The sequence below is a fragment of the Tauraco erythrolophus genome, chromosome 4, assembly GCF_009769465.1.
Source record: "Tauraco erythrolophus isolate bTauEry1 chromosome 4, bTauEry1.pri, whole genome shotgun sequence".
NCBI classification, from domain to species: Eukaryota; Metazoa; Chordata; class Aves; order Musophagiformes; family Musophagidae; genus Tauraco; species Tauraco erythrolophus.
The window spans coordinates 45,390,115-45,404,807 of NC_141468.1; the positions used below are offsets into that span (position 1 = coordinate 45,390,115).

Sequence of the window (14,693 nt, forward strand, 5' to 3'; positions counted from 1 at the left end):
AGAAAGCAAAAGGTGGGGTACATGTTAGAAGATTTGCAAGAGAGATTGCAGACTGAACACACCTGAAGGACAGTTCCCAGTCCCTTCTCGAGACACTGCCTCTTATCCATGTGATGTGCAGCCAGAGTCCTCACTAGAGGTTTAGATCTGTAGGCAGATCTCCTCTTTTATAATAGAACGTAAGACTGCTCAGAACATTTTTAATAGGAATCTGGAACCTCCTCCTTTCCATTCTGTGGTCCTTCCAGATCTGGTTGTGTTATAAAAGCTGTATATGAGATAGGTGTTTTGTTAAGAAATGAGGAAGATTATAATGTTGAATCTCATTTTGGGTGAAAATCTCTGTTGTCAAAAACTATGGTAAGATTATTATCTTTTCTATGTTATTTAAGATTACTCTCTGGCAGAATTTACTTCATACACAAGATTTATTATGCTGGATGATCTCTAAGTGTTATTATCATCAGTATGGGCAGACCTTAATTTTGGGCAGTGCTTTCAATGATGATCAAAAGGAAATAAGTCCTAAACTGGTATTTTTATTGTACTTAGTCTTTCAAGTCCTAAAACTTGATTTTATATTTCTTGAACTGAAGAAGTGTATGTGTAGGCTATTTTTTTGTAAGTATAATTTCATTTCCCTAAGGTTCAACTAGATAGCAAAAGGCAAAATGGTTCGGTACCGATACTCATGTACATTACCACTCCCACGTTGACCATAGAAACCTGTTTTAACAGAAATGAAGGACAGTAAGAAATGGCCGAGACCACTTATACTTGAGATCATTAACATATTTACTTAATATTAATGTTATGTTACCTTTAGCACCTGTCTGATGTGCTGAATGTGGAACACATTTGTTGATATTAAAATTACAGAGTTGGTGACAACTTTTAAACATCAAAGCCTAGAGGAAAATTAAGCAGGAGTTAAAGTATCTTGCTATAAAATATGTAGCTCAGAAAGCAAAGAGATTATTTTGTTTATTTTGATTTGCAAAGCCATTCTTCCACATGAGAGGAAACCAGGCAATTCAAATCAGTTTCTAAGCCTAAAAAGTACAAGCTAGATGGAGACTTCAAATATAAAGTTAGTTGTGGTCTTGTTTGCCACTGTTTTCTTGCAATAAAAGAACAAAAGTATGTCTTAATATTTTTGCATCTTTACATATCAGAAATTTGCCTTCCCACACTTAAAAAGAAGTGCTGGAAGAGAGGGTTATTTTGATCCCTGGGCCAAGTTCTTTAATGCCAAATTGCAGTGTGGAAAGAATGTCTCAGTCCAAGTTATAAATCCTTAAAACAAGCTTTGATGGAAAATCTGGAGTAGTTTCGCAGTGGAATCTCCTCCGTGTGAGAAGCCCTGTTGCTGCTTCGCTAAGGCAGGTGCCTGCTCCATCCAGGAATGATCTGGTTGATACCCTGAGTGGCTCCTTGTGAAGAAAAAAGGAATCAACAAAGCAAGGATATTTTTGTTCTGCAAATTATTTCATGATTTCCAGTCAGGTCTGAGAAGTTTTTTCTCCATTCTTCTGTGTCGTCATGATATTGGTGAGCCACAAAGGAAACTAGGGCAAATTCAGTTCATTTGCACTCTGAAGACATGCTGGAGGGAAGGGATGCCATCCAGAGGAACCTTGACAGGCTGGAGAGGTAGGTCTGTGAGAACCTAATGAAGTTCAGGTTGGGCGGAGAATGGATTGAGAGCAGTCCTGAGGAAAAGGACTTGGGAGTGCTGGTGGATGAGAAGCTCAACATGAGCCGGCAATGTGCGCTGGCAGCCCAGAAAGCCAACCGTATCCTGGGCTGCATCAAAAGAAGCGTGGCCAGCAAGTCAAGGGAGGTGACTCTGCCCCTCTACTCTGCTCTCGTGAGACCCCATCTGGAATACTGCATTCGGCTCTGGAGTCCCAACACAAGAAGGACATGGAGCTGCTGGACTGAGTCCAGAGGAGGGCCACGAAGATGATCCAAGGGCTGGAGCACCTCTGCCATGAAGACAGGCTGAGAGAGTTGGGGCTGTTCAGCCTGGAGAAGAGAAGACTCCGGGGTGATCTTATAGCAGCCTTCCAGTACTTAAAGGGGGCCTACAAGAAAGCTGGAGAGGGACTTTTTACAAGGGCATGTAGTGATAAGACAAGAGGCAATGGATTTAAACTGAAAGAGGGGAGATTTAGATTGGATATAAGAAAAAAAAATTCACTCAGAGGATGGCGAGCCACTGGAACAGGTTGCCTAGAGAAGTTGTGGGTGCCCCATCCCTGAAAGTGTTCAAGGCCAGGTTGGCTGAGGCTTTGAGCAACCTGGTGTAGTGGAGGGTTTCCCTGCCCATGGCAGGGGATTTGGAACTAGATGAACTCCGGCTGGATGCCCACAAGTCTATGGGGCCTGATGGTATCCACCCGAGAGTCCTGAGAGAGCTGGCGGATGTCATTGCCAAACCCCTGTCCATTATCTTTGGGCAGTCTTGGCTCACTGGGGAAGTTCCGCTGGACTGGAGACTGGCGGATGTTACCCCCATTTACAAAAAAGGGCGGAAGGAGGATCCGGGGAACTACAGGCCTGTCAGTCTGACCTCGGTGACGGGCAAAGTCATGGAACAGGTTATCTTGAGTGCTATTAATGAGCACATACAGGTTAACCGGGTGATCAGGCCCAGTCAACATGGGTTTATGAAAGGCAGGTCTTGCCAATCAAACCTGATCACCTTCTATGACAGGGTGACCCGCCTAGTTGACGAGGGAAGGGCTGTGGATGTAGTTTTCCTAGACCTCAGTAAAGCCTTTGATACAGTTTCTCATAGTGTTCTGGTTGAGAAACTGATAACTGCTGGCCTGGATAGGCACACCCTCCTTTGGGTTAAAAACTGGCTGGACGGCCGGGCCCAAAGAGTGGTGGTAAATGGGGCTAAATCCGGCTGGAGGCCGGTCACCAGTGGGGTTCCCCAGGGCTCAGTGCTGGGTCCAGTTCTGTTTAACATCTTTATCAATGACCTGGATGAGGGAATTGAATGTACCCTCAGTAAATTTGCGGACGACACCAAGCTGGGAGGCTGTGTCAATCTGCTCGAGGGTAGGGAGGCCCTTCAGAGGGATTTGAACAGACTGGATCGTTGGGCTGAGGCCAATGGCATGAGCTTTAATAAGGCCAAGCGCAGAGTCCTTCACTTGGGGTATAAAAACCCCAAGCATCGCTATAGGCTCGGGGAAGAGTGGCTGGAGAGCTGCCTGGCGGAGAAGGACCTGGGGGTCTTGCTTGACTACCGGCTTGATATGAGCCAGCAGTGTGCCCAGGTGGCCAAAAAGGCCAATGGGATACTGGCGTGTATCAAGAATAGTGTGACCAGCAGGAGCAGGGAAGTGATCCTGCCCCTGTACTCGGCACTGGTGAGGCCGCACCTGGAATATTGTGTCCAGTTTTGGGCCCCTCGCTTTAAGAGAGATATTGAGCTCCTGGAGCGAGTCCAAAGAAGGGCGACTAAACTGGTCAAGGGGCTGGAAAATAAAACTTATGAAGAGAGGCTGAGGGAGTTGGGGCTGTTTAGCCTGGAGAAGAGGAGGCTGAGGGGAGACCTGATTACGGCCTATAAATACTTGAGAAAAGATGGTGGGGAGGTAGGGGAAGGACTCTTTACATTAGTGATGGGTGATAGAACAAGAGGAAATGGGCATAAGCTTAGTCAGAGGAGATTCAGGTTGGATGTTAGGAAGTATTTCTTCTCTGAAAGGGTTGTCAGCCACTGGAATAGGCTGCCCAGGGAGGTGGTTGAGTCCCCATCCCTGGATGTGTTTAAGAATAGGGTGGATGATCTACTTGAGGATATGGTTTAATGGGGATTAGGGATGGTTGGACTCGATGATCTCTAAGGTCTTTTCCAACCTAGAAATCTATGAATCTATGAATCTATGATCTTTGAGGTCCCTTCCAACCCTAACCATTCTGTGATTCTATGATTCTATGATTCTATGATTTTTCTCTTTACAGAAAACTTACTTTTGCTTACTGTGGGTTTGTTTATTAAATTGAATGCAGGACTAGTCACAAAACTTGTCACAAACAGTGACAAGACATTTATGAGACATAAAATTCACACAAGCTTAGAATACAGGAAGTCTCATTCAAGGGAATAGAATGGGGCCTCTGGTGCAGAGGGCCACCATTGCTGTCCTGGACACCCAGAAAAGTAGAAATATGGCACTTTTTTTAACCTTTATCCTTTGAACAGGCACAGGTGCTCCTTCCCAGATGACCTGTTTCTTCCAAGGGAGATCTCTTTCTCCAGGAACTATCGGAGACAGCCGTGGCTCAAGTTTGGTCAGACTTGGATGTTGTTCAAGTGTGCATGCACATAGAGGAGAAAGAGGGAGTTTCATATATTTCAGCTCATTTATTTGTATTGGAGAATGTTGGCACAGTCCTTTGGTCAAATTAATTTCTTCACACATCACCACTTTCAAGACCAAAACATGTCCTCCCCCTATATTTGTCAGTACTATAGCATCACATCAGCTTACAGAAGCATCTTGGTATATATGTCTTGCTGTGCAGGACAGTCAGCAGCTTTTTCTATCACACCCTGTCTCTTCCCCATCACTTCTGGGACACACATATGTCAGCATTAGTAGGAAGAGTTGCTATGCAGGGAAAACCAGTTTGATACTAAGGAACCAACATCTCTAAGGTATACAGTTTGGGAGGGGAGAGTGGCTCGGATTAGTTCCTCGTTTTTTTGCATGGACTGAATGACAGTTAGTGAGTGAAGTGCATTCAGCTTGCTCTTGAAGCTCATCTCTCTGTTTCATTTCATGTGAAGAGGATCTCTGCGAGAGCAGAACAAGTGATAGGAGACTGCCTTTAGAAGCATACTCCTTATCTGAAATAAAGCGCTGAGACAGATTCACCTTCTGAGTGGCGTGTCTAGGTGTAACACGTCCAGCAGGGAATCCTGGACTTCCTTGTTCTAAAAAAATTAACTGAGCTATTAGTTTTAATCAAAATTTTATGTAAAAGCTGTATTGAATAATAGGTCCTGTATTTTATCGTACTTCTACTAAACGGATGCTGAAATGTTCTTTAAAGTTAAAAAATACATCTAAGAAATAATTCCAAAATTGTACAGGCAAGTGTAAGAGATATTTATAGCAGTCTCAAAGGTGGCTGGTTTCAAGGATTTCTCTGTGTGGCACTTAGTATTGTCTCCTGTTAATTCAGGAGGCTCAAGGCCAATGTTAATAACTGTGGTGATGTTGCTCCCTTAACAAGTACGCTTCCCAGGAGCACAAGTCTTTGGAGAAGCAGCTGTCTGGTTGGGTGCTCTGCAGCTGCAGGATGGATATCTGGCTCCTTCCTGTGGTACTTTATTGCTATTGCACAGAACTGAAGAGTAGCTGCAGTAAACCAATAAGCAAAACAGTTAACTATTAAACTGTAAAGCAAATGGGTATGATTGTTTTAAAAGGATGAACGAGTTATTTCATTCTATAAAGAGGTGGATTTTTAACTGTGCAAGATACAAATTACTTAGCAAACCTTACACGCAAGCACACACACAAAAATACTCACTCAAAGAGGCTTATACTGTTACCTTTCATCTGGGACAAATGCATCAACAGTCTTGCCCCTGTGCCATTGGTGAATACTGGCCTCAAACACATGTATTAAATTAATTCTGAGTTGGGATTTGAGAAGAAATGGGAAGAAAGAGAGCACAGTAAGTCAGTACAAATGTTACTTGGGTGATTAGATCACAAACTGTAAGTGAAACTTGGAAATATAAAACAGCCCCCTTAAAGCTGGGTAATTAATCTAAAGCTTGCCAGTGATTGTTGAAGAGCATTGTTTCTATTCATTTTCTTAGCTGGGATTAGTGGAGTTTTATTTAATTGTATTTTTATCTGAAAATTGCTGAGTAGTGTTGATGGATACATGCTGCTATTTACAAAATAGAATCGTACTATAGGGATTCTGACATTTTGGTTAATTGGTATGTATCCCTCTAAACGGTTTCTATTCCTTAACTCATAATTGTTCTCATTCGCTCAGTGGGATTCAGAAACAGGGTTTGTGGAATGTCATTTAATACTAATTTCATTTTGTTACATGAAATGCATTGGCTTCCATCTTGCCTATAAATTAAGTCATTCTAGTTTCATTTTCTGGCCATATATTTTTAATTGTGTAAATATTTTCCCTTCTCATGTACTTTGCTTAATGTTACAAAAAGTGCCACCCTCAGACCTCAGCTTTACTTTATAGCAAGTGATTCGCGGTGTGTTTTCTATAGTCAGTTAAATCTGGACATAAATCGGATGCTTGATCTGTCTCTTATGGCAGTCTAAATGTGAACCATTGTTTCCAAACTTAGCCCTTTTCCTTGCTAAGTGGAGGACTGAAATGAATAAATTATTCTTTTGCAACCCAGAGAAATAACCTTCAATAAGAAAATATTTAAAAGGTCATATCCTGCCTCGCAGTTGAGTTTTCCTTAGTGTAGAGGCAGTGGGAAGGAGAAAGGCATCTCATTGCAATCTGGTTTCCCCACCCTATTCTAACGCTAGTCAATGCGTTGCTGGGCTTCTCTTTATAAATACAAACAGTTTTAGGGACACTCCAGCATGTGTTTTGCTACCCACAATTTATTAGCCAAGAATAGCTATGTTGAAATAGAGTTGTGGTCATGCCCTCTCTTCTGGCAAATTGTCTTCATCAGGGACTCCGGGACTGTTATGTAGACTGCTGGGTATTCAACATCCAGGGTAGGCCACATGCTGGAAAACCGCCCAGGAAATAGATATACAGCATTTAAGGACCATTTTGTAGCGTAATGGAGAACAATAGAAACAAGTCACCAGTCCCTTCTTCTACAGCATGATTTGAACTAGCATCCATGGTTGAAAAGCTCGAAGTGCTATCAGCTATTAGTTGTCTTCAAGGGCAACATTTTAAGCAGAGTAAATACATTACACTAGAAGGTCACATAGCCCTTTTATTAAGTTAATAGTGCCACATTTCCACTTTGGCTGACTTAAAATTCTGATGTTGGGGCTTTTAAATAGTTTAATTTTCCTTTATTCCATTTTTTTTTTTTAAGAAAAAAAAAAAAGAAAGATGAAATCATCATGAAACCCAAACATAGAATAAAAGACAGAATCCCACTGTGCTAAAAAGTAGTATTGTGTATTGCTGTTAACCACTGCAACCCAGGTATGTTGCTAGCTACATTTTTTTGTAATAGATAACTTTCCAATCCATTTTTCCAACTCTCGTTTGCTCAAAGATAAAGGGGAAAGAAAAACCTGTGGCAAGCTTGCTGTTGCTGAGGGGTTGATTTTGGGAAATGGAGTTCTTAGAAAGAAATGGAGTTCTTAAAAAGCCTCCCCACACCCCAAGGCATTAGAGTGGTATCGTGCACAGAAGAGAACGTGGGAATGAGCATTGGGGGACAACATTTCAATTCTTTCACACTAATGAATGAGGATACAGTTGTATCTAGAAAGTGCTTTAAAGGACGAGTGATGAGAACTGGATACTATCTGATTATTCCCACATATTTGGGAAAGGATTTTTTTCATATAGTGGACAAATATTTAAGTATTTTTCAAATATAACGTGTCCTCCTAAATGGCATGGAAATCTGTCACGAGGTCTTGGCATAAGGCAGTTGACAGCAACTGTTGTTCTTCCTAAGCAGCAGCGTTGGCACATAAGGGAGTGATAGAAGCATACTCTAAGTACGGCAAGCTGTCTTCTCGATAGCAACAGGAGACCATTTTCAGATCTGAAACTCTATATTCTGTAGCAAACAAACAAAAATAGACAGAAGGATCCTGGTGCTTGGAATACACGTTTTCCCACCAAGCCTATTTATAAAACTGCCTGATAAAAAAGCATATAGAAGAAATTATTGTAACTCGGAATATCTGGGTTGAATTCCCAGCTCTGTTTGCCCTTGAGTGAGCCACTTTAAAACAAACAAACAAAAATCCACCGAGAAAGCCTTTATACCTCAGTTTCCCCACATCTACAGAAATAATAATAATGAGTGATCTCATTTGTGCCTGGAAAGCATGTTGAGCTGATTTCGTGGAAGATGCTAACGAAGTGTCATGCATTATTATTGCATTAGGCTGACTGTACTTCTGAAATCCATCTGACATTTCCCACTTGGCATCGATTGTGAGTGGTAACATTTCTGTATTAATTTTAAAGAGGATGCATAATAGCACTGCCTGATGTATAATTAGACAGTTTATGATTTGAGCGTTTTCTAGGAAAGGCAGTAACCTGTGAGATCCTCTCTCTCTTTTTCACTTCGTTAAACTACCGCGTTACAAAGTGTATTGTTTCATTACGGCTCCTGCCAAGCAGCTCCTTATAGCTACGTGTGAAGCATCGAGGTGAAGTTCATAACTATATTTGGGTATCAGAGCTTATTTCCTCCACTCTCGTGGAGGTTAGCATGACGAGTGGCTGAGGAATGCTAGGGGAAACCGCCGCTGACATGAGCAGGCTGTGCCCGAGCTCGGATTGCCCCTGCCGAATCCTGCTTTGTGTTGCCAGCAGTTAAATCACCAGGTGCCGGGACAGGGCTCGGACCACACAAAACCAGGATCGGATCTGTTCCGTTATCGCGTTGCTGAGACTGGTCCTCTGCGTCGCAGATAACAGCAGCTCTCCCGTACGTTGTCAGCAGTGGGAGCCTAGCGTTGAAGTCAAATACTCTCTGGTCAGAGGTGCCTGGTAGGAGAGGAAGCCTGGAGAGGAAATGAGTAAGTCAGCAGCCCGGCCCCGCGTGTGGCTGTAAGGCAGGGTTACTGAAGCAAGCAGCGGAGCGGGAGAGGAAGTGTTGCAACCACTAACCCTCATGTCAGTCTTGTGTTCTTCTCTGAAACAGCCTCTTCATAGAAAAATCTAAGATAAGAGGGTTTTTGGGCAATGTTACTGCACAGTCAGTGCAAGATGGAATGATCTATTGCTAGTTCTGAAAAGAGGGGGGGCACACACAGCTCCTCCTTAGAGGTGCTCAGCACCCAATGAAAGGGGAGCGCTCAGAAAAAGCAGGCTGTTGCATGAAGTTACTGATTTTTTATCTTCTGTTCTGCATGACTTTTCTATCCTTCACGAACTCGGTATTGTCAATGACAATACATGCTGGAGCTTTATGTTTTCCTGAGGAGTTAAAGATAAGAAAAAGATAAGTTGCATATTTACCTTGATACTTAAAAACTGTGGAAGGGCAATTCCCTATTTCTCATGATATTTACATCAGATAATTTAATGTAAAAAGAATATAGTGGCATGTGTACATTCTTTCAGTTTCATGTGTCTGTCTACATGGTTTTCATTTTTCACAACTGACTCCTGAGCCGTTGGGTCCCTGGAATAATGAGGTGAATGAGAAGAGCATCTTATGGGGAAGGGGGAAACAGAAGCAAGTGGTGATCCCTGCAGAAAGAGAGGAAATTAAATGTGATGTTCCACTGCCAACTGGGTGTTGGTTTGCTATATTGTCTCTGTCAACAACTCTTCACCTTTTTGATTTTTTTTTTAAATATTTTTGAAGTGAAAATACACCTCTTTGACCGCTACCTCCTCTTAATATTTTTTTTTCCACCATGGCATAACGGTTAAAATACAGACAGTCAGTAAATTTTTTGGGTCGCTGATAGGATGTGGATTATCAACCTTTGTTCACAAAACACTGTTTACATTCTTTCTGCTTGTCACTTTTAAATGAATGACAAAAGAATATTATGAAGGGGGTAGGTGGCTGGGTGAAGTCCATTCTTTGAATACTGGATACTTGCAAAGCAGCTGCTAGAACGAAATTTCCCTGGATACTTAATGAGAGGATAGTTCAAATTGTAGTCAAAATTAGGATTGGTACACCAGATTATGTGTGGGTGTGACAAATGAAGAAGGAAAGGCTTGGTAAAGTATTTTTATCTGTAATGTGAAACTAACCTAAAATAATATTAGTGGGTATTAAATTCTGTATGTTCCAGTGGATCAGTTTCATTGGAATACAGAAAATAGTTCTACTTATAGTAAGAGCTCAGAGAATATTTCTCAGATGTTACTTTAGAAGAATGACTGAAGTTGAAATACTAGTAGTAGGGAATACATGATGCTATGGGTGTGGTATGCGTCTTTTATCATCATGATTTCATATTGTTCTAAATATGTATTCATACAATCTTTAGAGACTCCCACATTAGCATTCATTAATATATGGTTACATAGTTGAAGAAACACTCTAGCTACAGTTAAAAAAAGCAAAAACATTTTAATGGAGCCTTTCATGTCACTCATCTGTAATAGCAAAAAAAAAAGGATATCAGTCAGTGAAAACACAGGTGACCGAAGCAGACTTCTGGATGCAGCAGGGAAATTCAGCACCTCATCTAGCAGCAGCATCCTTTGGCTACGGGAGAGCTGAATCCACTTCCATGGAGCTATGTGAAGTTCCAAAGCTGTCAAGAAAACTATAGCTAACTAGCTGGTGATCCACCTGCAGGAGTATGGGGAGAAATAGGGCAGACAAAACAAGTTACAACTCTCTGTCTCTTTTAATGAAGAGGCAGAAAATCTGTGACAAAGGTGCTCAGATAGCAAAGGAGTCCTCAGCGTGTGAACGTGGACTGAGCGGTGATATTTTTGCTGGGTGGAAAGTGGGTGTTGGTTCTCTGGGTAAACCTCTGGACTAGGAATTGCAACCATTTTCCTGCCCTGGCTCTGCCACACATTTCCTTGGTGAGCTAAACAAGTAGTTAATGTCTTTGATTTCTGTTTTTCTGTTTAAAAAAATGGGATTCTGACCCCTTCCTCCCCAGGGTCTGTGAGGTCAAATAAAAGGATGTTTATAAAGTGACCTCATATTGTTTTCATGGAAGGGGTGCAGTTTCAACATTTTCAAATAATAATGTCAGCAGAGAAAGAACCTTAGATATTATATTTACTTATATAGTGATGCTGCCATACATAAACGCCTTCTTTCAGTCGCAACATCCCATGGTAGCGGGAAGGTCTTTACAAGTCCTTTCTTCTAGGGTGGGGAGAAAGGCCACGGATGCCCTGTGAAAGGGATCCAGAGCTGACTGCCAAGGGCCACTGATACTCTCAGGCTGAGACACCTCCATGCTAAGCTCCGCTAGTCCGAGCTGCCTCTGCACGCTGGGACACATTGGGGTGGTGTGAGCACCTCATGGGGTGCACCCTTCCTTTGGTACATAGGTGAAAGCGTCTCTTCCTCTTCATCTCACCCTAAGTGAACCTGGTTCCCCTTGTGCGCGCGCTGTAGGTATTAGCAAATGCTCTCTTTGCGTATGTGTATGCCTTATGAAATGCTTTCAGCCCACCTCCCCACACCTTATTTTATCTGGAGCAGATCCAGAGGAGGGCCACAAAAATGATCTGAGGGCTGGGGCACCTCTCCTATGAAGACAGGCTGATCTTATAGCAGCCTTCCAGTACCTAAAGGGGGCCTACAAGAAAACTGGAGAGAGACTTTCTGCAAGAGCTTGTAGTGATAGGACAAGGGGCAATGGCTTTAAACTGAAAGAGGTTAGATTTTCATTAGATCTAAGGAAGAAATTTTTTATAATGAGGGAGGTGAAACACTGGAACAGGTTTCCCAGAGAAGTTGTGGATGCCCCATCCCTGAAAGTGTTGAAGGCCAAGATGGATGAGGCTTTGAGCAACCTGATCTAGTGGAAGGTGTCCCTGGCCATGGCAGGGGGGTTGATACTAGATAATCTTTAAGGTCCCTTCCAACTCAAACCGTTCTATGATTCTGTCATTTTGGAGGATGCGGTTCAGCTGGTCCTTTTCAACCTTTTGTTGATAAGTGCTATTTTTGTGCTGCCCGTTGCTAAGTATTTGATGCTGCTCAGTCGCATCCTTTCCCCCTCCTCTTTTGGCTGAGAAAGGACGCGGCGTATTTCCAGAATATATGCTCTAATTCCAGCACCGAGACTACTGTACATCTGGTGCTCTCAGTCTCCTCTGTGCGCGTTACAGCACGCCGAACCGTAGGCGAGGGGACAGACGCCCTGTCCCTGCGCGGTGGGAGGTGGCGATTACTGCGGAAAGTGTCACAGAGGCACCGTCGGGCGCGGGATCACCAGCGACCGATGAACTCTTATCAAAACACAGGCGCACGTCTCGGCTATCACTTTCTCTTAAGGAGCCCCAGAGCGTAAAAGTTGGCAGTGGGGCATGCGTAGAGGTAGAAACACGGTGGGAGGTGGAATTGCGGTAGATGTGACTGATTTATGACAGGAGTTTCCTTTACAGTCATAAGGGGAATTTTGCTTGGTCACAGCAAGTTTAAACCCTCATGAAACAGCCTGAATCATTTGAAGTTAAAATAAAACAGAGAATGGCAGGGGGAGGGGTATGACCATTAAAAAAAAAAAAAAAAAAAAAAAAAAAGGGGGCAAAAAACACAACGTTAAAATTATTTCCTTTGGTGCCGACATCTTAAATGGGAATGTGATCCAGGCTAGTTCTCGAGTGCAAGCCAACATTTGTTTTAAGGATTTTTATTGTCTTCTTTTCTCTCTTCCCCCTCTCCCCCTTGCCCTCCCCCTCTGCTCTGCAGATTTACACTGACTGGGCTAACCACTACCTAGCAAAATCTGGCCACAAGCGGTTAATCAAGGATTTGCAACAGGACATTGCAGATGGAGTTCTGCTAGCAGAAATCATCCAGATCATCGGTAAGACCAGGGCTGAGAGAAGCGCTGCGAGCTGACTCCTTGCATGAGGGAATATATAATTCAAGTTGAATGTGTTTAACAATAAGATGAACCCTGAATAATACAATTTGACTGGGTCCATATGTCTCTGATATTTGTGTGGTTCATCCTTGTCTTAATTAAAAAATATGTTTATGTGAGCATGTTTGGAAGTGGCTGTTTAACCATGCTTTAAATGGCCAGAACTGTATCTTACACACTTTGAATTGTCAGAAATGAATGCTCCATTAAACCATATGTCTCCCATGTGTGCATTTTGTTAGTTGGAGTGGCTCATACTTTCTGGGATGCCTTGAAACTGTATCCTGACCCTGCAAAGACAATTGTGGAAGATTTCATGTCAGCAGTTATTTTGCAGGGGCTGAAGAATTAGCAGCGACCTCCTTCGCACTTCCCCCTTTGCATGATTTGGCATGTGGAAGCAACTGCTGCTAACAAGAGTGTTGTTACTGTACGACTGAGCTTTACTTAGAAAGGAGCTCTGTGTCAACAAAACTGTGCACTTTATTGCTGTGTCTTTTCTGCTTTTTTGTTTTGTTTTGTTTTGTTTTTCAGTTTTGCTTTTTAGTTTTGTTTTATCTTGTGGGGTTTTTTTTTGACCAGGGGGTGGAAAGGAAAGTTTTATCTCATTGTTTACTTCTGATTTTCTCCTCACTGTTTCTAGCAAATGAAAAGGTGGAAGATATCAATGGCTGTCCCCGGAGCCAGTCTCAAATGGTAAGAATAAAATATATTTTTTAGTCTGTGTTGGCACCTCTGTGCTTTCCTAAAATGCTTTTTAATACTGATTTATTTAAACTGTGTATATTCTGTCCCATGTTTACCATAATGTCCTGATTCTCATATAGTGTTCCTGGAACTTTTTTTTCCACATGTGCTTAGTGTTTGTCACTTTATTTCTCTGCTTACTAACTTTGGGTCTTGAAGTAGCTCAGTAGCAAAACTTCATCACTTCTAATTAATCCAGAACTACTTTAGCAGACCTATTCTGATGATCTAGATAAATTCATTTAACTCAATTTTTAAGGCCAGTAAATCCAATAACGAATTATTAAGTGGAGTCTTTGTGGCTGGAAAACTGGGTAGATGAACAAGACTTGCCAAATAATTTCTGAATATAAATAACCTTTTGAATTGTCCACTGTAAAGTCCAGTTAGATGCACTGACTCCAAGACTTTCAGAAATAGCACTTTAGTCATACAGCTCTTTGAGCTATAGCTGGCTGCTGCTTAAAGACATTTTAATACTCTCAGGCAAGAAGCATTTTGTGACTATGATTCATATGGAGTCTTATTAATCTTTTATTGTGTTTATGGCTAGTCAACTACATTTAATAAGGTAAAGCTTCCTTAGAAAGCTGTGGAACTAGCAGGTACAAAATCTGAGCCTCAGTAACGTCACCATGCATTTACTGAATCACTTGCAGTTCCAGTCATGCTCCCTCATGCTGAGGACTTTTCCTTTCTGTTCACATCCAAATAGTACGTGAATAAGGTGCACAAATGTGTAGCTGGCAGGGATTTTGGAGTGTAATGTTTTGGATGAGCTTGCATAATAGCAAGCTGCTGAAGCGAGGCTTAAAAATGGAAATGGAGTAGAAGAAAATTTGCATTTATCCAATGCATTTTTTAAAGGGGGAAGGTATTTGCAGATTTCACCTGCAAAGTTGCGAAAAATAAAACAAAAAATTTTGAGTACCAGTGAAGTGAATAATTGGGTCTTTCAGTTCTTTTCAAAAAATATGCGACCTGAGAATAAGTTTTTTCTCTGTTTTTCAGGCTTTTTGAAACAGTCCATAGCAAGAATATATACACTTTCCGTAATAATAGTTATTATTTTAATTACTCATATTACAGCAGCACCTAGTGGCCTCGGCTGAGAACGTTGGGAACTCCAGCGTGGAACTCTAATATTACACATGCAGATTGAGAGAT

At 42.0% G+C, this 14,693-nt stretch overlaps 1 protein-coding gene across 5 annotated transcripts in view; it reads left to right on the forward strand.

The window, feature by feature from the left end:
* NAV3 (neuron navigator 3) overlaps positions 1 to 14,693 on the forward strand; it is a 279,388-nt gene that overhangs the window by 72,883 nt on the left and 191,812 nt on the right. For all 5 annotated transcript variants that reach the window (XM_086609950.1, XM_086609951.1, XM_086609952.1 and 2 more), the window contains exons 2-3: positions 12,602 to 12,719; positions 13,423 to 13,475. In XM_086609950.1, the coding sequence (XP_086466076.1) occupies positions 12,602 to 12,719; positions 13,423 to 13,475 (171 nt within the window). The remainder of the gene's footprint in view (positions 1 to 12,601; positions 12,720 to 13,422; positions 13,476 to 14,693) is intronic.